At 35.2% G+C, this 23346-nt stretch overlaps 3 protein-coding genes and 1 long non-coding RNA gene across 7 annotated transcripts; 2 read left to right on the top strand and 2 right to left on the bottom strand.

Annotated features, from left to right (window-relative positions):
- Positions 1-972: 972 nt before the first annotated feature.
- On the top strand, positions 973-4506 carry LOC110922411 (GSH-induced LITAF domain protein). Its single transcript, XM_022166719.2, has 3 exons — positions 973-1411; positions 4034-4160; positions 4250-4506. Exons 1-3 carry the CDS (start codon positions 1197-1199, stop codon positions 4331-4333), a joined length of 426 nt encoding a protein of 141 aa, XP_022022411.1. The 5' UTR covers positions 973-1196; the 3' UTR covers positions 4334-4506.
- Positions 4507-6216: 1710 nt separating this feature from the next.
- Positions 6217-10189, top strand: LOC110922064 (tubulin-folding cofactor A). Of its 2 annotated transcripts, none has more exons than XM_022166385.2 (4): positions 6217-6407; positions 7310-7494; positions 7569-7655; positions 9890-10189. In XM_022166385.2, exons 2-4 carry the CDS (start codon positions 7342-7344, stop codon positions 9989-9991), a joined length of 342 nt encoding a protein of 113 aa, XP_022022077.1. In that variant the 5' UTR covers positions 6217-6407; positions 7310-7341; the 3' UTR covers positions 9992-10189. The 2 variants fall into 2 exon arrangements, with proteins under 2 accessions (XP_022022077.1, XP_035842628.1); XM_035986735.1 differs by having other exon boundaries at positions 6221-6407; positions 7317-7494.
- A 1044-nt stretch (positions 10190-11233) lies between these two features.
- On the bottom strand, positions 11234-16549 carry LOC110926388 (uncharacterized protein At2g33490). Its single transcript, XM_022170140.2, has 11 exons — positions 16224-16549; positions 15847-15919; positions 14808-14882; positions 14598-14659; positions 14435-14503; positions 14315-14343; positions 14028-14232; positions 13675-13935; positions 13527-13577; positions 12228-12965; positions 11234-11510 (listed from the first exon to the last, which is right to left on the bottom strand). The coding sequence occupies exons 1-10, from the start codon at positions 16323-16325 to the stop codon at positions 12267-12269; spliced, it is 1626 nt and encodes a 541-aa protein (XP_022025832.1). The 5' UTR covers positions 16326-16549; the 3' UTR covers positions 11234-11510; positions 12228-12266.
- A 618-nt stretch (positions 16550-17167) lies between these two features.
- Positions 17168-20765, bottom strand: LOC118489115. Of its 3 annotated transcripts, XR_004886256.1 has the most exons (6): positions 20498-20765; positions 20238-20326; positions 19509-19685; positions 19168-19417; positions 18143-18170; positions 17168-17739 (listed from the first exon to the last, which is right to left on the bottom strand). It is a non-coding gene; the product is annotated as an uncharacterized LOC118489115 (long non-coding RNA). The 3 variants fall into 3 exon arrangements; XR_004886257.1 differs by lacking the exon at positions 18143-18170 and having other exon boundaries at positions 19509-19901; XR_004886255.1 differs by lacking the exon at positions 18143-18170.
- Positions 20766-23346: the final 2581 nt, after the last annotated feature.

Raw genomic sequence — 23346 nt, 5'->3', positions numbered from 1 at the left:
AACCTATGTTAAATTTCCCAGTTAAGTATATGATAAATGCCTATTTTACCCTTGATCTTCTTCCTTCTTTCTCACTCTTTCCAAAAAACCCTACAATACCACACACCTGCACCTCTTTTCTGCCACTGTTAACCACCATTCTAAACAACCTTTTATGTTCATCCACCATCTCCAACACTCACCTCCACTATTCGAACCACTATGGAACAACCTGACCACAGCCTGCTCACCCCGTCACCACCAGAAATCACAACCACCCACCCCTGCAAACCTCCTCAACCTTCAACACCATCCGTCAACCTCTGATCACCGATATCATCACACCGGCTTCAACCTCCGGCGTCCATCACAATCGGCGTCAACCTCCTGCGTTAACACCTTGTCACCACCCGCGTCAACCTTCGACCACCAATATCATCACACCACCTCCGTTACCACCACCCTCCCTCCGATATAACTACCATAAACAACCTTGCTTGTGTTTTCAATGAAATGTAGAAAGCTTGTTGTGTTTGAACTTCCGAAGGAAAGAGACAGAAAACTTCTTGTTGTTGTTGTTTTGTGTTTTAAGGGAGAGAACAGAGGGTATGGTATGACAGCTGTAATTTTTTAAATTAGGCAGGGTTTCTTGTGGAGTTGTGACAGGTAGTTGTAGTTGGATTAAAAAAAGGAGACCTAAAACATGTTTTCCGGTTAGTTGCGGTGGTGTTGTGGTGGTTGGGTTTTTTAAAGGTAGAGAGATGAGGGGTAAAATAGACATTTATTATATGCTTAACTTAGAAATCTAATACAGATTAGATATAAGGATTATCCGAGTTTAAAAATTGCAACCACTAACACCAACCATCTAATTATTGAAGTCTTGTAACCAAGTCTGCAATATTTACAAACTATTCACGTTTAACTCTTACAAAAATAAAATTGTATTATTATTTAATAGAAAGTGTTGATATGAGATCCATTATTTCCCTCAAGCTACGAAAATGGAAAATTATACGCTTCATCACTGCCCTAAAACTCTCGATGGTGGAACATTCACAAAAAAATTGAAGCAGAAGAAGCCAGGACTTGTGAAAACCAAACCGTCGTCATCCACGACCATCTTCGCTGCTGACCTACACCCACAAAATTTCCATCATTTGATTTGATTTGATTTGATTTAAAAAAAAAAGGCGACTTTGATCGGATCGGCAACAATGGAGAATAAGAAGAACGATGCGCCGGTGATGGGGATCCCGTACAACCCAAACTATCATGTGGGTAACAACAACCCGTATCAGGCCGGCAAGATCCCCCCTAACGCCGTCGTTGGAGATCCCAAAGGTGTTCCTCTTCAGCAGACCATTTATAGAGATACTCCTGCTCCCATTAACTGCGTTTTTTGCGGCACCTCCGGTCTCACCACCGTCAGGTTTTCTATTCTTTTCTTTCCCACATAATTCATATTATTTCTAATGTAATTGGGTGGGGGATTCATTCATTGATTTTATTATACAAAATTGGGTTTTGACATTTGATCTATTAGAGGCTACATGTGGTTTTGCTTATTAATTTCATGTGGAGAATTCCATTGTGAAGTAGATTGATTAAGACGTAAAACACTAACATTTAACACTAACGATTAACAATTAAGACTTAAATCACTAATAGCAGCAATAAGAAGAAAGATGAACGGTAGAACTAAGAAGAAAGGTACTGATATGGGGAAAATCGGTTATGTATAGGTCAAATCTCGATCAATATCGCCGATAATATCGGTACTGATATTTTGACCGATATCTCACCTGGGAACTGATAACCGACGGTGATATATCGCGATATTAACTACATAGGTTAGAAGATCAAATACGTGAAAAATTTATTGCTTGTGGAAGGTAAACAAACATGCTTAACAGTTATCACAATATAACAGTTAAACCACAATGGGTTACTTAAAGCCCCAGTGGTAGTGACGTGACGCTCTAACTAACCTATGCTAGTTAAACCACACCATGTAGCCTTACTTAGGGAGTTAGGGGCTGTTTGGCAACATCTGAATGGTTAAGTGTTGAACCAATAAGAGGTCTGAACCATTAAGTGCTGAACCAGTAAGAGGTCTGAACCATTAAGAGCCTGTATAATACTTAACCGTTCAGAGGCAAATGTCTGACCAATTCAGATTAGGGGTCTTAACCATTCAGACTCTGTATAATGCTTAACCATTCAGAGGCAAATGTCTGAACCATTCAGACATCTGCTCGTGAAACAAACAGTCTGAACCATTAAGTGTTGAACCAGTAAAAGGTCTGAACCATTAAGAGCCTCATTAAGAGGTAAACAAACAGCCCCTTAGTCTGTTGGGAATTGGGGTTTCTTGTTTTCTTGAAGATATGACATATGAAGGTCTATGATTGTTAACTATTTAATTAACTGTTGCATTTAGTTGTATACTGACTCTAGCCACAAATTGGCTTTCAGTTTTAAGAATTTAGAGAAACTTAAAAGTTGGAAAAATCATTGCCATCTCTTGTGCGTGTAACATTAAGAAATTGTCTGAAATGTTATCGAAGATAACGTTGACGGATATATTTATGGCACTCTTATGTGTGTAGTATTTTTACTCTTTTTACTATGGATTTGATCTTTTTTTTATGTTATTTTGCTTGTGTAGTGAAAAGTTAGACTTGATTTGTTGAACAGATTTCTTGGGAAAACCCGACCCTATTTTCTTTTTCAAGAACCATTATTGTAGCGCGTGCTAACATTTTAATCATCCTTAAACATGATAAAAACTCTTTTATTATTCAAGGGGTTGTAATCATGTAATTCTTGAGAACTATAAATGTTTTAAAATCATGTAATAATCTCATCTAGACCTTATTGGCCATTAATAATCCCACCTCAGAATATTCCCTCCACCAGTCCCACCTTTCACCTATTTTTCCTACAATGGTCCCCCGTTAAAAAACCTTAACGGAGTTAAGCTTTTTTCCAAATTACAAACAGATTTTTTAGGGCTTTTGATTAGAACGAAGGTACGAGTCCATTGATGTAAAACTTGCCTCGAAACGGTGCTCCAAACGATGAAAACGGCGCTTCAATTCGGGTGTTTAAATTTCCAATTAACCAAAATCAAGTCACTTGGAGCACCATTTCGAAGTAAGTTTTACATCAATGGACTCGTATTATCGTTCTGATCAAAAGCCCTAAAAAAACTGTTTGTAATTTTGAAAAAAGCTTAACTCCGTTACGTTTTTTTAACGGGGGACCATTGTAGGAAAAATAGGTGAAAGGTGGGACTGGTGGGGGGAATATTCTGAGGTGGGATTATTAATGGCCAATAAGGTCTAGGTGAGATTATTATTGGCCAATTCCCCTAAAATCATTGATGCAAGATTCCCGACTCGTCCTTTTTTGGTTGCATATCATTTTAGAATAACATACTTCATTAATCAATTTGAATACCAAATACTTTTTTTATATATTGTTTAATAGATCACTAATTGACCCTTTTTGGGTTTTATATCATTTTAGCCACAATTAATTAATCTGATACTTTTTCTTTAGAGTAAATTGCCATTTTAGTCCTTGAGGTTTGGTCCAAATTGCCATTTTAGTCCAAATAGTTTCTTTTTTCTCCTCTGGGTCCCTGACTTTTCCATTTTCTTGCCATTTTGATCACATTGTCTAACTCAGTCTAAAAATCTGGTTATAACCAGGGGTATTTTTGGCATAACTGTTGTGTAGTGATAACCAGGGGTAGTTTACAACATAATTTATAAACCTCATAATAATTTAATGCCAAAAATACCCCTGATTATAACCTGGTTTTTAGACTAAGTTAGGCAATGTGATCAAAATGGCAAGAAAAAGGAAAAGTCAGGGACCCAGAGGAGAAAAAAAACTACTTAGACTAAAATGGCAATTTGGACAAAAACTTAGGGACTAAAATGGCAATTTACTCTTTTCTTTATATTGTTGAATAGATGACTATCCTTTTATCATTTTAGCCTCAGTGAAACAATTCTAATACATTTTTTTTATACTTTAATAGATCAAAAATAAGCCTGGCTGCTTTCGTTGGTTGCATGATGCCATTCATGCTTGGAGTATGCTTTCTTTGCCCTTCAATGGATTGCCTTTGGCACAAGTATCACTTTTGTCCTCACTGTAACGAGAAGGTATACATTTTTTTTCTTTACTTTCTTTTCGCTCATAAGGTGTTACTTTTAACGTGAAGAGCGAATTATAATGAATGTTGTCGATGCAGCTTGCTGAATTTGAGAAGAATGATGCGTGCGCTGTGGTGGATCCTCCTAGTTGGTGTCAACAGAGTTTTGCATTGCCTGCATAATCATGAAATATAAGCACGCTGCAACTCGCTATGTTATGTTTGGATGAGCACTTTGATCTTGTATTGTGTTGTGTTGTAAGTTTTGAGTGAATAATGATTAGAACTTGCATATTGTATAGCTTGCTTGAGTTTATTATATAAGTCAATAAGTCAAGTGTGTTCTTTTTTTTTTTGTTTTTGAAGGAACTTGAACTTGCAACCAATTGGTATTACACACTCAACTACTCAAGTGTGTAGGTTTGTGTTTCCTATTTATGTGCACACAAACACAAAATTAAATTAATTTATGAATCAAAACTAAAGAACACTAAATTTGGAACAGAAGAAAAGAGTCTCATTTGGGCAATATTTGTGAAGTAGTTGTAAACATGCTTACCGCATTATTTAACAGCAAAAGCCTTCTGTAATCGGCTAACGCAGAAATGCCCGTAGCCATGTTGCCATATTCACGCCACGACACCAACCCGGGTGAGCGGTTTTGTGGGCGTGCCCCTTCTCCGTTAGCCGAATCATGGGCGTGGGGGCGGATGGGATGAATGATAAGTTTGGGGTCTCTCAACTTTTCACCAATCACGGTACACGCCTCACTTTTATTAAATTTTTATTATTTTCTTAATAAATTTTTATGTGAAACCATTACACACTTTAGAGGAAGAAAAATGAGTGAAAACAATCATGCTTATGTGATAGTGACATGTTTATCATTTTTTTACTTTTTAATGAAACCATTACATAAGTCTAATCCTACGTTAGTGTCTACAATTACTAGTGAGAAAATATATAAAAGATTTTTGGGCATATATGCTTAAGTTTCAATATGATAGAACCTATAACTTTACTATGTAATGGATGGATCATTTTGATAGCCTAGGTCAAAAGATTGTTTAAACTTTAATACAATGATGTCTCGCAACAAATATTGTGAAAAAGTTTGGAGACAATCCGGAAAAACTAATCAAATTTATGAATAGTTTTAAGTTTTAACACAAAAGAGATTCATAATTAGGGATTTAGGGGTGAGCAATAACCGAATCGTTAACTGAAACCGAACTAAAAACCGACGAAACCGAACTGAAATTAACCGAAACCGAATTAACCGAAAGTCGGTTGTCGGTTATTTTTTGTACCGTCGGTTAACCGAAATTAACTTGATCGAACCTTTTATATTTTCACATATTTCTAGCTTTTATTCCTCCATTTCATGTATTTCATGTTTTATACTTTCATTTCATGTATCTATACCTCTATTTCATTTATTTATACCTCCATTTCATATATTTATATATCTATTTCATGTATTTATACCTCCATTACATGTATTTCTAAGCAAAAAAAAAATAGCCCTTGTTTGATTTGGTTATTCATCGAATAAACCGAACCGATTAACCGATGACTTCGATTAGGGTTTAGGTTAATGCTGCTAATAATCGAGCCGAACCGTGCAGACCCCTATTCCTAATCATAATCAGTAAAGTACTAAAGTATGATTAAGAATACATAATAGGTCTTATTTGTGTAAAGCAAAATTCAATACTTTGGGTGATTTGCAAAATCACGTGAATTGATTTTTAATGCAAGTTGCGCCTGAAATCATCCGGTTGACTAATATAAATTATTTTTCCAGAAAAGAAAAGGAAAAGTACCAACTAGAGGTGTACAAAAAATTGTTTGAACCCATCCCGAACTGATTTTTTTTTTTTAAATGGGCCAAACCGTATCGAGTTATAAACCGATTTTAGGGTTGAAAAACCCAACCCACTCAAACCAATTTGTATCTGGTTCAAACCGCTTTGGAACCTTAAAACCATTTTTTTGGATCGGGCCCAAATTAATATGGATTGGAACCGGTTCTCAACATAAAAGTCTCAAACCTATGCCTATACCGTCGGGTTGGATAGGAGCGCAAAAGGTTGAAAACCGGTTCATCAGGCACCAACAACCCAGATTCTCAGAGTCCGGCCCACATTCTGCTCGGGTCGGATGAAATCTAAATCCAATGAATTCGAAATGAAAAGCGTGAGGGAGTAGAAGAGCCAAAGAGCACCAGCCGATCATCACCCGATCACAATTGCAGGTACACATCTTCCTTTTTATATCATTTGTTGTACGAATATAAGTAATTTGTCGATCATTATGTTCCCTATTTCTTACAATTAGGTCTTTGTTATATATTCTTAAAAATATTAAAATTAGGTTTTTGTAATATTTGGATAGTTTTCATTTTTCCACTTCAAAATAAACTCAAGTCTTAAAGTTATAAGATCTGAAGCAATTGTGTTTATAAAAGTGAAGTAATTTTGTGTTATTTTTTTGATGCGTAAAGATGAAATACAAGTGACATACAAAATATTCGTACCTCAACTTAAGGTAAGAAGTGAAGAAACGATTTTTTTTTTCTTTTTGAATTTTTTTCCCTGCTACTTAAGAATGACGGAGCTTGTTTGTTTAGTTCTTACCGGTTCAGCACTTAATAGTTCAGACTAGACTGTTTGTTGCGTGAGTAGATGTCTGAATGGTTCTGACATTGGCCTCTGAATGGTTAAGCATTGTACTGAGTCTGAATTGAATGGTTAAGACCTCTAATCTGAATTGGTCAGACATTTGCCTCTAGACATTTGCCTCTAGACGGTTAAACATTATACTGGCTCTTAATGGTTCAAACCTCTTACTGGTTCTGGTTCAGCACTTAACCATTCAGAAGTTGCTAAACAGCCCCTTAGTTGCAAAATGTAAAAAATAAAAAAAAAATAATAAAATAAAAATTCGTGATTTTACAGTAGTAGAATTACATAATTACTCTACTAGTGTAAAATTTATGATTTTTTTTTTTTATTCTGGGACTAAAATACGTCCTTAATAAATAGGGAAATAAAATTTCAAAAAAAAAAAAAACCCTCTTTCACTTCTTACGTTAGGATATTTTGTATGTTGTATGTTAGGACCCATTTGTACAATAACTTTTTTTTTTTTTGATAGACAACAGACAACCGGTACTGTAATAAGGAAATATGGCAACTATTAGAAATCTGAAAATCAAAACAGCGTCATGCAAACGTATTGTGAAGGAGCTACACTCTTACGAGAAAGAGGTTGAGAGGGAAGCAGCCAAGACGGCTGACATGAAGGAGAAGGGTGCTGATCCTTATGATCTTAAGCAACAGGTCAACTTCATATACTTGTTTAACACACATTGTATTTGTAAGACTTTGTTTTTCTTAATGGTTTATTTGAACAGGAAAATGTGTTGGCGGAATCGAGGATGATGATTCCTGATTGTCGTAAACGCTTGGAGTCCTCACTAGCTGACCTAAAAGGAATACTGGTATTTGGTTATCATTATTATTAGTTTTTGTTATTGTAGTGTGGTTTATTAATTCTATGAATTTAATATGGTTTTTACTGATTATATTGAGATGATAAATGTCTGGGCAAAGCTTGGTGTCTGCTATAGAGAAATATCTCAGAAAAACTATAACATAAGATTAGGGCTGCAAACGAACCAGCGAACAGTTCGTGAACCGTTTCACTGGAAGTCCGTTTGTGTTCGTTCGTTTATTAAACAAACGAATACGAACAAGAAATTTTGTTGGTTTAGTTAAATGAACGAACATGAACAGAGGCCACGTTCATTCATTTATGTTTGTGAACGTTCGGTAACGTGTTCATTTATGTTTGATTGTGTTTGATAGTTCGTTAGTGTTTTTAGTTTTTATATTTTATTTAAATACTTCAAAATTACGACAAATAAAATATTTAATTAGTGTCAGTGTGTTATATATTCTATTCATGAACGCTTGTTTGTATTCGTTCAATCGTTTGTTTCCCTTTGTGTTCATGAACATTTTTAATTAGTGTCAGTGTATTGTATATTCTATTTATGAACGCTTGTTTGTATTCGTTTGTTTCCATTTGTGTTCATGAACATTAGTTTGTGTTCCTCAATGATTGTTTCGTCCGTTGCCTAAAATTAACAAACAAACACAAACGAACACGAACATGTTCATTTCCTTAACAAACAAACACGAACATAAAATCTCGTTCGGTAAGTGTTTGTGAACAGTTCGTGAACACATATATTTCTTAACAAACGAACACGAACAAGGTCTTGTTCTTGTTCGCTCGGTTCGTTTGCAGCCCTACATAGGATAAAAGCGTAAGTAGTTATTAAAAGCCATCGCCTCTTGCGCCTAGGCCCATTTTCCAAGCTAGGCGAGGCAATTGCGCTTTAAGTCAAGGCAATTGCGCTTTAATTCTCCAGGTGATGATTCAAACACAAATTTCGGTGAGATTCCTAGATTCCGGAGAGTTTCCGGCCAAATCCTGTAAATTCCGGCAATATTTCAGCCAGAATTCTACTTTTATTTTAGGAAAACTACTTTTCTACACTAATAAATAGATGATAATAAATGTTATATAATAGCTTTTGTTTATTTTATGTGAAGAATAGTATTACTTTTCTAATACATAAAATATGTTTAATTTTTTTTCATTGTGCGCTCTTTTTTTCTCAGGCCCTCGCTAATTTTGCGCCTTGCGCCTAGGCCCTCGCTAATTTTGCGCCTTGCGCCTAGGCCCTAGGCGAGGCCTATGCGCCTTGAATGCGCCTAGCGCCTTTAATAACTATGAGTGTAACCTTTCTTGTTTGGACACATGTTAGATTGAAATCTGTATAACTAAAATAGCACTTAACATAACAATATTTATCGACAGTGTTATTACAATAGTGATCTTGTTTTCCTGTAACAATGGATATAAGAGGTTGTGTTCATTTAAAGTACACTTTAGGTGACTTTCACCCTACTAGATGGTTCGATTAGTCTTTCACCCCTATACCATAGTTGCAAATGGCGAACAGCGACAAGGTACCTATATGCTATATAGCGATAAATAGCGGGCGCTATTTTATAAATAGCAATACACTAGAATTTTTTTTTTAAAAAAAAAATTATATGTATATTATATCAAAATACCCTGGTATATACACTATTTTAGATGTATATTTAACAAAAACCTAAAATCCAGCTATTTTATAGCTATATTTAATCACTATTTATATTTAAAAAAATAAACTGAAATCCCGCTATTTATGGCTACATACCCCCCGTGGCGACCTTCGACCTATACGGTACGCTATTCGCTATAGAGACCACTATTGACAACTATGCCCTATACCCAAGTCAGATGAACGATTTGCACATCAGTATCGCTGCGGCCCTCCACCATTTTTGCATCTAATATGATCAGGAAGTAGGCTCTAGTGCACTACATAAGCACTAAAATGGATGGACCAGATGTTTTGCAAGAATAAGCGATGTTGGATGGGCTTCATACGTTTGGTACTTGGGTCTTTATTTAGTTTTTGTCGAGCTTAAGGGAGCTCACTCGAATAAATTTATATCCATTATTTTACTTGTATCTTGGTAGTTTGGTACTCTGTTATTTGAGTTTTATGTTACCTTGTTATGGGATACTCGTATTTTAAGTTGGTTCGATTTGCCACCTCTATATATTTGTGTGATAAAATATGCGATTGACTTACGATCAAGTGTATACTAGGCTGAGCTGGAAGAAGCAAAGCAAAAGGAAGGACCTGAAGTGACTGAAGCTGAAAGCACTGTTGCTGATCTTGAGAAGTTATTTGAGACATCAGAATCTTAGTATGTTGGGCTCAGTTCTTGTTTGCTTAAACAAATTCTAGAATGCTCAGGATCTTTATTCTGTGTTTGTTTTGTCGGCGGGTATGTATGCTCTTATCTCTGACGTCTTTACTCGTCTATTGTCGAGAAATCTAATGTTTGAAAGTCGGGCATATTAAGAATTCATTTCATTTCTTGAACGACTTTGCCGTTACGTGCATGTCTCGTTTTATATGTTTGTTTTTTTTGGTCTCGTGTGCCTCAATGCATTCCAGAGTTTTATTATATAACATGGTATGTAGCAAGTATCATGAGTGCTTTATTATATCAGAGATTTTTTGATAGAGACGAGTTCAGGGGCGGACCTAGAGTGATAGAAGGGGTAACCTCCATTGGCCCTTGACGCTCCGACGGTAGTGTAAATTTTAGAAAAAATTGACGTTTTTTCGATTTCGTTACCCTTTTTTATTGAAACGTTACCTCTATGTGGGATCTTTTATATCCGCCACTGGACGAGTTAATGTACACCAACCTATTATCAGACGATTAGAGCTCTTGAAAGTGCATAGTTTTGACAACCCACCCAGCAATAACACTTTTACAAGTTAAAAATACGTACTCCAAAATAAATCAACTATACGTATTGTTATATTGGTGTTTTCATAGTTAACCTGTTACTTCATTATTAGCTTTGTTCAAATACCATAAATCGTTGCTTACGATATAGAACTTTAGATGTTTACATATTTTCTATCAACATATCTCATGACTAATTTATTTTCTCAATTATCCATCTGTGTTAATTTGATTAAAAGTAATATAACCAACATCTTTTTTCTAGGAATAGTTGATTGCGATTTATGAGCGCGTTTAGAGATAGTTATTCAAAGTTATCGTTAAGAACTTAAATAATTAAAATCAAATAATTCGGTAAAACTAATACCTACATTGAAAATTTTTCATTCTCTTAGAAATAAACCAACCTTTTCACTTGGTACTTTACAGGAAATAATATTTGACTTGATTTGAACCTAAATATGAGTGGCCGTTTTAGACTCTTTTCCTCTATGGGTGTAGTTTTTTGACAAAATGTAAACAACTTGACTACTTTTATTAGACATCTTTTAAACGCATAACAAACACCAATATATAGAAGAAAAAAAAAAAAATCAAGGTTAGCTTCATTTTCAACGCACTGAAAAGGTTCAGATTTTCTACACTGTAAAATATTAAAATTGCTGTATCCATATATTAGAAATGCTGCTGATGTCAACATAGTTTCTTATATATTATATATAAAGATAAAGATAACAAGATATGTAACAGAAAGTTACTTTGTGTGCATACTTACATAATAAAACTAGAAGCTTTAGGATATTACTACAAAAAAAAAGGTCAAAAGAGAAGGTTGTTGCTTCCTTGGATGATGGAAGTTATTTACATTTTGATGTCTCTATTCTCAATAGTAAATTTAGAACGCTTCCCACATAGCTCCTGCCGTAACTTTTAGCGCCAAATTATATTATATTATACCCGACGACCTGTCAATTTAACAGAAACATCGAATTAAATCACCTTCAAGATCCAGAATACAAATCTAACAGTGAGTTTATACTTTATAAATCCTTAAATGTTCTAACATTTTATGATAGTACATAAAACCAAATGTATCCAACTTGACACCTACTGTTAGTCTGTAATTTACTTTAAAACTTAAAGTTGAAATATTTTCAAATTTCATAGAGTAAAATGCCATTTTTGTCCCTGAGGTTTGGCCGGTTTTGCGACTTTCGTCCAAAGGTTTGTTTTTCGCAACTGGATCCAAAAGGTTTGAAATCTTTGTCATTTTTATCTAGTTTGTTAACTCCATCCATTTTTTTCCGTTAAGCCAGGGGTATTTCTATCTTTTTGTTAACTTAAAAGGTAATTCGGTCTTTTTCACTTTATGTACAAGCATTTAGCATAATGTACTGGTATTAAAAAGACCGAATTGCCCTTTAAGTTAACCAAAAAAAAAAAAAAAACAATAATACCCTTGACTTTATGAAGAAATATGGATGGAGTTAACGAGCTAGATAAAAATGGAAGATTTCAACCCTTTTGGATCCAGATGCGAAAAAACAAACCTTTGGATGAAAGTCGCAAAATTAACCAGACCTCAAGGACGAAAATGGCATTTTACTCTTTCATATTTAAAGATAAAGTTTTAAAATCCAATACACCAAATATTAACAAATGTAAAGTAGAAGCATGCTTACCCATGATGGATAAAGTAGAATTTTCAGCAGGAGTGATCATTAGATAACTTTAAAGTCTATTGGTGACAGAGGAGGTGAAACCATGCTTGTATCCGGCCCATATTTGTACGTGATCAAAGGAGCAGAAAACCCGACTTTCGAAGGTTTCTTAAAGTCCACTTTCGCAGGCGGCCTCGGGAGTTCATGGAGTTCACTGATCACAGGTAACGACGCCATACTAGCACTTAACGGGTACGCTTCTGAAGCTGACAGTGGCTGAGTCAAACTAGTCGGTAAAACCGAACCAGATACAGGCATATGCCGTGCTGTAGACCCAATAGGACCACTGGCATATAACGGAATCTTGTTTGAATGTGAGTTACCAGTCAACGGTCCAGAAAAAGCATATCTTTTAATTTTCTTTGCCGAGTGTGGATCAATTTGAGATGAGGAGTGTACTGTTTGAGGGGCGGGTAGTGGAGTCGGTTTTCCTGACATCTTTTCTAGCGGCATTGAATGATATATATTGGTTGGTGGTTTCGGTTTAGGTGCTAAACCTTGACTTTGACTTTCGATTCCTGAAGTAACTGATCTTTTCTCGAGTGGTGTCGGGAGAACGTATGTGTTCAGCTTTCGTGCAGACGACTGTCGCATCTGACGGTACCGTTCAGATGGGTCTAAATTACTCTCCATCGAAAGTGGAGCGGATTTGTATCCTTTGTTAATATCAATAGTTGAGTTACTTCTGTTCATATTTACCTGCAAGTCTAAAAGTATAAACATTTTGTGGTGTAAAAAAAGAAAAAAAAGAGTAAAATGCCATTTTTGTCCCGGAGATTTGGTCAATTTTGCAGCTTTCGTCCAAAGGTTTGTTTTTTCTGGATCCAAAAGGTTTGAAATCTTGCCATTTTCATCCGGCTCGTGAACTCCATCCATTTTTCTCCGTTAAGTCAGGAGTATTTCCGTCTTTTTTGTTAACTTAAAGGGCAATTCGTACTTTTTCGCTTTATGTACATGCATTTAGCATAATGTACAAGTATTCAAAATACCCTTGCTAAATAAAAAACAAAAATAATATAGGTAAAAAGACGAAAACACCCATGACTTGACGTAGAGAAATGAACGGAGTTAAAAAGCCGGGTGAAAATGACAAGATTTCAAACATTTCGGATCCAGATGCGGAAAAACAAACCTTTGGACGAAAGCCGCAGAACTGGCCAAACCTCAGGGACGAAAATGGCATTTTACTCATAAAAAAAGACGAGCAAAATTTAATGCACCAAAATATTCAAACACAAGAAAATAAGATGCTTCTTTTACCATTGCCGATTTCACAGGAACTTGCGGAAATGTAATGTCTTCATCACCCACCTGCAGAAAAGAAACCACAGAGAGTAGCAAATCAGTATCATATAAGTATGTATAAACTATAAAGCTTGGTGGGTCGTAGTAAAAACAAAATTCTTGCCTCTACTGAGTTTCCTGAGGTAGAAACGTCGTTCTTCGTAACATTCGTGTGGGGGTCAATATTCAATTCAGTGTCTTCAAATGTGTCATTATAATCACTATCGTCATCTTCATCTTCATCGTCAGAAAGAAATACAGAATCTCTATCATCGTCATCTTCAAGCCCGCTAAAGTGGTAGTCAATATGCTGCTGTTCAGTCGTTGACTTAACATGTGGTTCGATTGCTTCCAGTGATTTGAGCGCCTTTCTGAAAAACGACATCTGTTTCCCAACGTGTTAGATGTCTAACCAATAGAAGAATTTATAAATCATATAGTTTATTATTTATATTAATGAATATTAACGATAAAAACCTGAGCAGCATAGTGGCGAGCTGCTTGTGTTAGAAGACTACGAGATTGAGCCTTTTTCAAAGATTTCATGCGGAAAATAAATACCGTAGCACCCTCATCAAATTCATCGCAAGCTGTTTGCAGCTGGCGAGAAGAAACATGTTCTACTTTACTGCCTTTCATCTTTCCCTTTTCGTATTGTGTTTTCAACGCTTCATATTGTGTCCTGTAGATACAAATAAAAGGTGTAAATTTATATAAAATTAAATGAGCAAATGTATTGGAAAAGGGAAATGATCATTTCGCACCTTTTTTCATCACATTGTCTTTTCATGTCCTGCAGAAGGTAGGACAGGGTATGAAATATGTATATAAATAAAATAAAATGATACATGTATGTAACGATTATGAGATTAGAAATTACAGACCTCAACATTAAGCAATTCGTTTAGAAGAGATTGTGAAGGAACCGTGAGTGTTTGGGAAATATGTGTTCGCTGAAAAAGAAAATTATAACGGTTATAAAAACTATCATTTAAAGAAAATTAGAAAAATGATTCGCGTGTATTGTACAACAAGTTGAGAGCCTACGTAATTATCAATCAGCTTCTGGATTTCAAATTGCACCTTTCCAAGCATTAGCAATACTCTGCCTGCAAATCGAGCATGTGTGTAGCAAATTATGAGGGCATGAATAAAGCTAGAACAAGATAAGAGTTGAACTTGAACATGTCCGCTATACGATATTTAACATGAAAGATTAATCTGCTGAATATCGAAACATCATCAAGTTATACTCACCACTGTCTTCATCGTCACTTAGTGCAGTTTTCTCAAGAAGACAACTACCCATTTCCTGTAACGAATCTGAGAATTCTGAAACACATAGCCAGTGTTAGCAAGATGCATGAAGACAACGACGATAATTTGGCTTATTTGGGGACAGCTGAGGTGGCATGCATAACCATCATACTTTTAAGAACTAGATACGAGTCAAATGTTTCTTAATGACAGATAGATGATTTTAACCCGTAGCACCGTATTGAAATTCTCAATGTTCCCAGTAACATTAATATTTAGGTAATTATTTGGAGACGTAACAAAGTAAAAGTTAGAACCATGTAGACACCTATCGATAGGGCTGCAAACGAACCGAACGAACACAAACAAGACCTTGTTAGTATTCGTTTGTTCAGAAATATATGTGTTCACGAACACTTACCGAACGAGATTTTATGTCCGTGTTCGTTTGTTACAGAAATGAACTTGTTTGTGTTTGTTTGTTAATTTTAGGTAACGAACGAAAACAAACGTTGATGAGCACAAACTAATGTTCATGAACACAAATAAGCGTTCATGAACATAATATATAATACACGGACACTTATTAAATATTTTATTTGTCGGAATTTTGAAGTATTTAAATAATATTTATAAACAAAAAACACTAATGAACTATCAAACACAAACAAACATGTTACCGAACATAATAGAACGAACGCGGACTCTGCTCATGTCCGTTCATTTAACTAAACGAACGAAATTCTTTGTTCATGTTCATTTGTTTAATAAACGAACGAACACAAACGGACTTCCCGTGTTTGCCGAACCTTACGTCATTCCTATAACCGGAAAGACAATCATAAATCACTAACTGTTTGCCGAACGTTTAGTTCGTTTGCAGCCCTACCTATCGAATCAGCAGGATGCGGCTAGTTTCACTAAATTCCATTTAAGTTAGACTCAAATAAAAAAAAATGCATAAAACAACATCAATCTTCAACGAAAAAACTTCAATTATTCATCTATTCCTTATAAAAAGAAAGCATCAATTAACTACCATAAGCAGTGTTGGTGGTGCTCGCAGCAGCCGTAAGTAAACTGTCATAGCAATCTTTCATATCTTGCATATCCTGCATAAACAAAATTAACAAAATTCACAAAACTAGACACCTCAACGTGTAAAAAAAGCCTTTTAATTCAACTTTCAGTACGCATAATTGACCAATCAATTGCAAATAAATAAATAAATAAATAAGATCCTGTTCCGTTAAGAAAAAAACACAAATCCGATTTGAGATTTAATCATACAGACAAACATAAAGGTTAAAATAATAGTTAGATTTAAATCAGTCAACAAATATCTCATAGAAACCGATGATATATTGTTAATGAAGTGGTAATTGTAACAACAACAGGAGTAAATCAAATCAAAACCTGAGTAGCTTGCGTGAGCTCGTCTAATTGAGCGGAAGAGCGTTGAATACGGTGTCGTTTGTGTAGCCCTAGGCCACGGACTTTTCTGAACGGGCTCTTCATGATCGGTTACTTTGAGTTTGACGATTGAATTGAAGAATAATAATATGCAGAAGATGAAGATGATGATGATGATGATGATGATGAGAGAGTTGAATGAAAGATCAAAGTTAAGAGAGTCGTCAGTCAAGAAAGGGTTTGGTTTTATTTATGTTATTTACTCGTTATTGTTATTATTATTATTCTCTTTGTTTGGATTGGAAGGGGAAGAAGACTAAATCTGGTTTCGCTCGTCACATCAATACGTTTAATAATTATTTGTTAAAGGAAGGAAAAGAATAATATATTGTTTTTTTTTAATCACGTAAAACGGTCTTTTAACCAATTTCGGTAACCAGTGTGGGTAAGGGGTGGGTGGTGCCATCTTAGCCGACACGGTTGAGGAACACCGCCTCATCTAGCGTGGTGAGGTCACACGAACCATGGACGCACTTTGTTCACGTTTTTGGATGATTCATATTGATAGTTCGAAATTTGAGATGGTTGTCGACGTTGTGGACAACGACGATGGTGAGCTCAACAAAGACGATGCCATCCAAATCACCCTAATTGAGTACAATACCATGTACAACCATGACTTCAAACACGTCATGGCATGGCAAATATTAAGATTCTTTGGTTAAGTGTGTTTAGGTTAACGTTTAATTTTTGTTATGTTAGTAGCGGTTTTTTTAAGTTATGTAATGCGTTTTTTTAAGTTATGTAATGTGTTTTTTTAAATGTTTTTATTTTTTAAATTATGTAATGTTTTATTGTTAACTAGATGGAACTCCCGCCGCGTTGCGGCCGGGGGCTTAGAAATTTAGACGCAGCATACACAAACGCTAGATGGAACCGGTTGCATCAGTGAAGGTTATATGACATCAAACATTAACCATGTGAAACGCACTACAATACAGAACTTAAAGCATCGACCAACTTAAATTACACCAACATGCAAATATGTTTCATAATGAAAACAACATTACAGCGTAAAAGACTTGTACAACTTCAATCAGAGTGCCGCATCTCAACTGGCTCAACAAAAACGAATTCAATTCGACAAAGCCGCCTTCTTTCCATTACGACTTGCCTCTTTTAGGATTTTTGGTACTTGTTTGCTTATCAAAGACTCCTATTTGTTGTGCATTGATCGCAGACATTACTATGTGGTCTATCTGAATCCCCCCATCTAATAGTGTCATTACACAATCTCATATGCATACCAAGAGTCTTGCTACTCTCTAACACCAGGTAAAAACTGTTACCAAACACCCCCTAAACACATAATTCTCAAAAGTATAGACATTAAGACATACTTTCAGCTTCGTAACATGTGTAGAAAGCGTAGTTGCTTACAATTGTGGATATAACCTGAAACTGTGCATGCAGCTTATATCCGAAGTCGCATACTTTCAGCTGATGTGTGTGGATTCACCTGAAAGCAAGTTAATGTGTCAAAAACAAAGCAACCCTCCCATGATTGTTATCAAATTGCCATCTAGTTGAAGTGTTGAGATTTTATAAAATCCAAATGAATTCGTCTTCGGTCTAGAATCTAGATTTATTTTCCTTATCAAGTTGCTACCAATGCCTTCATTAGAAGGGACATAAAAATTTGATTAGAAATCAAATCTAGTCTTATTGACACTGACTTTTGAAAAATTCAGTCACATACATAACGACAAGCACATGTATCTTTTTGAGCTGTTAGAAGTAGATGTGTAATTGATTCCACTAACGTAATCATGATGCTATCTAAGAGCTATGCATTATGTATGTGTTTAAACTTCAATCATGTAGTAAATAAAAATGGGTTTTAGTTTAAAAAAAAATCTTACATGGCAATTATGTATGTGCCTTGCATATCTGTAGAAAATATGAATACAAAAACAATCTCAGTATGGAGGTACATTATTTTTAATAACTTTTTTTATTGCCGTGAGTCCTTTCATGTGTAATATAAAAATAATTATATCTTAAAGATGTTACCAAAGAGATTCAGCCAATGATAAACTAAATGTTTTTGACCCATTTATTCAGGCGCACATTCCGGCAAGATTCCTAGATTCCGGAGAGTTTCCGGCTAAATTCTGAAAAGATTCTAGCCAATTTCTACTTTTAATCAAGGAAACCTACTTTTCTACACTAATACACTAATATTTTGGTACTAATTAGATGATATAAGGTGTGAGATAATAGACTTTGTTTATTTTATTTGAAGAATAGTATTCCTTTTCGAATACATAATATATTTTTAAAATTTTTTCATTATACGCTTTAGGCGAGGCCTACGCGCCTTGACTGCGCCTAGTGCCTTTAATAACTATGCCTAAACCCGTGAATTTCGTGTTAGGTTCGTAACCATCTTTTATGTAGCATCAGAAATTCACACCTTATGCATATATGTCATTGATCAGTCTAAAAATAAATTCTTTAGAGGTCGAAACGGGTCAGACTTGGTCATATTTAATACTGATACAACCCGGGTTACCAACAATATGTTAGCTCTAATCTTATATGAAAGCTATAAATAACAAATTCATGAAATATATTTAGATTAAACAAACATTGGGTAAATTTTGACCCACAAAAGTCAAACATTACATTTTTTATTTTCTTTATAAACTCATTTTGCAACAAACGCATTCAATCTTGGTTCGGCTTTTGACAAATCTATGGACTAAAAGGTCGCACATAAAAATATGTTGTTCCAAAGGTTATTAAACTTTAAAAATGGCGTGTATATAACAAATAGTGGCTACCTTCTTTAAAATCATGAGTTAACAGTCCTATTAAAGATGAGAACTTAAAGCACGATAAAAAAAACAACCTTGATGAAGGTTAAAGCATAATAAACACATACCTCTATAATCATTATTGCCAAAAGAAATACGAGAATCCGCCAAAATCGATCTAACATTGGACATGGCTGCAAACAAAAAGTGTGATCCCACTACAGTAAACTTCAACTACCAAGCAAACAGATATATAAAAAGTAAACTAATTAGAACGTTAAATTTGAGTCTATGAATCACTTTCCATGGATCTTGCAACTGAAAGCATATTAATACTTTGCAGATATCGAGTACATTGATTTCTTAGCTTCTTTTTCACTGCCAAAAACACAAATGAATACCATATTAGTTCTTTGGAAATGCAAGTTCTACTTTTAGGTTATAGCCTAATGAGTCAAAACATACCTACCTACCCAATACGGAAGCTAGGTTTTGTATATAAAGTTGAACAATTTGATACCGAAGGGGATAGCCTTTTCCCGATTTCCCGTGTCTCTTCGTCAGATGAACCGAGCTTGTCCGTGAACTCAAAATCACCGTTGGAATTCCCCGACTTGGTCGCTCGAAGGGCGGCTTCGAAAAGTACCTAACATCTCTTACGAAGAAACAATCAACAACTAACAAAAATTTAATTTATCAAAATAGGTCATTATTATTACTTGTAATAGCTACCAAATCAACAGCATGCACCCCAAATTCAAACAAATAATACAATATTTCCTAATACTTTTTAACCCTACCACATTCTACCCAAATAGAAGAAACTCATTCACTTCAGTGTCGAAATTGAGTAAAGCCCTAACTGCACATAAAGCAATTTAGCGTTAATTACTAATAACAACTACCTCAAACTGGATTCATCATATTAAGCTCCAATTGCACATAATTACCTTGATTCTTTTGAAAATCACATACATTATACTAAAAAAAACCTATAAGTTGGATCATCATTTCAGAAGATACATATACGCATTTAAAATAAGATGTAAAAGGATTTCCTGATTAACTAAACAAAAAGCATCGCCTAATCTTCTTCTTTTTCTCTCCGTCTCTATATTGTTTTTCTTAAATGAGATGAACTTAACAAAACGAAACCCATAAATGAAGCACATATGTTAGAACACTGAGTTGAAACTACCTGCAGTGAAGTCAGACATTTGAAGATTGACCAGAATTTTGCCGAAACCCTAACGGCTATCGTCGGAGGCGGCAAGATGCCCAAATACCCTGTGCGACAAAGTTTAAATATTGTTCGAGAAAATAAACATCAACAACAAACACTACAAAAATGATACGTAACAACAGAATGACCACAAAAAAACCATCGACATTAGCATCAAAACCCTAATTACTAAGCATCTAAAGGTGAATTTCGAACTTAGAAGAGCAAACCTAAACCTGGTTTCTTGGTGGGTTATCACTGGTATCTGCAAGAGAAGTGAAATTAAACAACCAAGTATCCATGTCGGTTTCTTCGTGACTTTGCCGTCGGTTTCTTTGCCATCTGATTGTGGGGGTGGAATTGTGGCGTATAACCAGGAGGAGAAGAAAGAAGATATGTATGGTTTGGGACACGTACACCTCAGAGGACACCTGTCTTCAGCAGCAAAAGTTACAAACAAAAAAACCTAAGATACATATATCTACTGCACAAAACACCATTTATGCAAAGGGTACAACATGTATATGCATAAACATGTTGCAAAATTATAGTTTATAATGTTATTTGTTTGATTAGTATTAATGTTTTTTTTAAGTTAAATAGATTTTATATAATTTTGAATAATAAATTAATAATAAAAAGTGGATGTCACGTGTCGAATAACGTCATTCTTTATGCCCCGCCTCGCTTCTCCCGTTTTTGCACCACGCCACATTTTTAACGCGTGTTGATGTGTCGTCCACATGTCGCCAAAACGTCACATTTTCAAGCCCCCCTCCCCCAGACTAAGGTGAACGGTGGGGTGATGTACTGGTGCCAAAAGAACCCTTGCGCATCGGTTCCTTTAAGCAACATATACTTTTAGACTAATACATATCAATCTTCTTTTATCTCAATATTCTTTCTTTTAGTTTTTTTTTCATAGTAAATGGATTCATCATCAAAAACTTTAGATTTTATGTCGTCATCGAGCAGAGACGAGGCTAGTTCATTAGAAGTTACCAACCAAGTCGCGACAACAATTGGTCAAACCATTTTCCTTGTTTTTATCACGATTTCAAGCACGGAAACTTGTCTCTATGGTGTCAACATTTTCAGGATAGGGTTTTAGATGCAAAAAGAATTATTGTTACGATTTGTTGATAGCATGGAAAGAGAATACATATTTTTTAAAGTATTATACAAGCATGGGATGCTAGATGCAAACGTTCGTTCACTACTTCACTCCATTAAAGAAGTGTACACCTGCATTACGCTAACTAGCACACGAGATAGTTCCTGACGCGTGTGATGAATATTTGAAGATGTTTGCAAGAGTTTCACGTTAAAGTTTTAAACCTCTTTTGTACTGGTGTTATTCGCATGTATGGACGCAAAAATTCGGGCAAACCAGCTGAAAGCGATATACAAATATGGTATGTGGCATATGATTTCAAACATGGATTCCTTGGAATGCTATATACACATTGGGAATGAATGAATCGTCCAATAGAATGACGGTATCAGTACATGAACTTAAGACACCAACGTCCTCAATCAAGCCTCATTTATTACACAGTGTGCTAAATAGAACCATACACAATTGTCCATTTGAAGTTAATGAATCACATACAAGCATAAATATTGTATTGCTGATGAGATATACCCAAATGAGGCTACTTTTGTACAAAAAAAAAAAGCTTTTTGATCAACGATAAACGAAAAAAAAAGATTAAAGAAAGCATAAGAAGCAACATGAGATGACGTGGAACGAGTTTTTGTTGTCCTTTAAAAGTTGTTATGTTTTTTTTATGTTTGATGCACATAATGATGGTATGGATCGGCTATAATGAATTTCCAATGAAAAAGGCAGGGTCTTGATGTGAAACAAATTTAGATTTTAGATTAGCAACCACTTTGCGCGACTAGGGTTTTCCTCGGGTACGTTGCGCGCCTCTTTACGCTTCTTGATCAATGACACACAATGTGTTGAGTTGCGCTTGGCTTGCTAGCGCTCATAGTAATCCTCACATGCGCAATGATGAGCGCAAAATGAGTAACGTGTAATGCTTAGTGTAGCGTAATGCTGTTTTGCGCAATGTGTCTTATGGGATGGCGTAATGTTGCCCAAACACAAAGTCTCACTTTGCGCTTGTGTTGAGAGCGTATTGTTTATGAGTTATATATGTATCTTTGACTAGCTATTTGGGAGTCTGAGGGTAAGATTGTACGTTTAAAGGGTACACGAAATTAACTCACAAGTGAATTTTAGATGCCTCTTTTATTACTATTTTGGTTAATATACATGCTACGATAAATGGTATTACTTACCGAAGTACTCGATTGTTGCTACGTTAATAATACTGATTGATTAAATTTGTAAGTCTAAATGACTGATGACTGACGTTAAACGATTGATAGTTAAAATTTGTTGCTAGCATTATTGACGTGGTCTTGTGAGCATGACGGCGGTGTAAGCCTGTCTGACATGGTATTGGGTCGTTGATGTTGATATTTGCTTTACGAATTGATGTTTACTTGCGATTGAAGTTGATGTGCATGTTTGATGACAAAATGTGGTTTGATGATAATTACAAAATGTTTTATTTAAAATGATTAACTCTTTGTTTTATTAAAAGTTAAAACTATGACCTACTAAGTGTAGCTGACTTTTAGCACGCATGTCAGGTTGAACATGTTAATGCTTGATATGAGGTCCACGACATGGATTGAAGGCTCGCATACTATTTATGCTAACATCCTACCGAGCCTAGATGACGTATTATGTTTATTTAATAATTAATTGTCTTATTGAATTTGTAAATTTGATATATTGAGGTATTGATGTATTTTTCGTTACTATTAGAAAAACTATTATCAGTTTAAGAACTGTGTTTGATGCAATGATTCAAATGTGGGGCTTTTCGAATTTGGTACCTTACTCATAGAAATTATTTATTCCACAAGATCGATAATACTGTGTTGATTAAGGTTCCCGTTAACATTTAGTTTTTATAATAATGGCCATCTTAAAATATAACAACCCTCGAATAAGGCCATAACAATTTATAATCAAGACTTCGAACACGTACGACGGAAACCAACA

Source organism: Helianthus annuus, chromosome 17 (assembly GCF_002127325.2).
Source record: "Helianthus annuus cultivar XRQ/B chromosome 17, HanXRQr2.0-SUNRISE, whole genome shotgun sequence".
Taxonomy (NCBI): Eukaryota; Viridiplantae; Streptophyta; class Magnoliopsida; order Asterales; family Asteraceae; genus Helianthus; species Helianthus annuus.
Note: the sequence above shows the minus strand (reverse complement) of the source record. Positions and strands in the feature narration are given on the sequence as shown.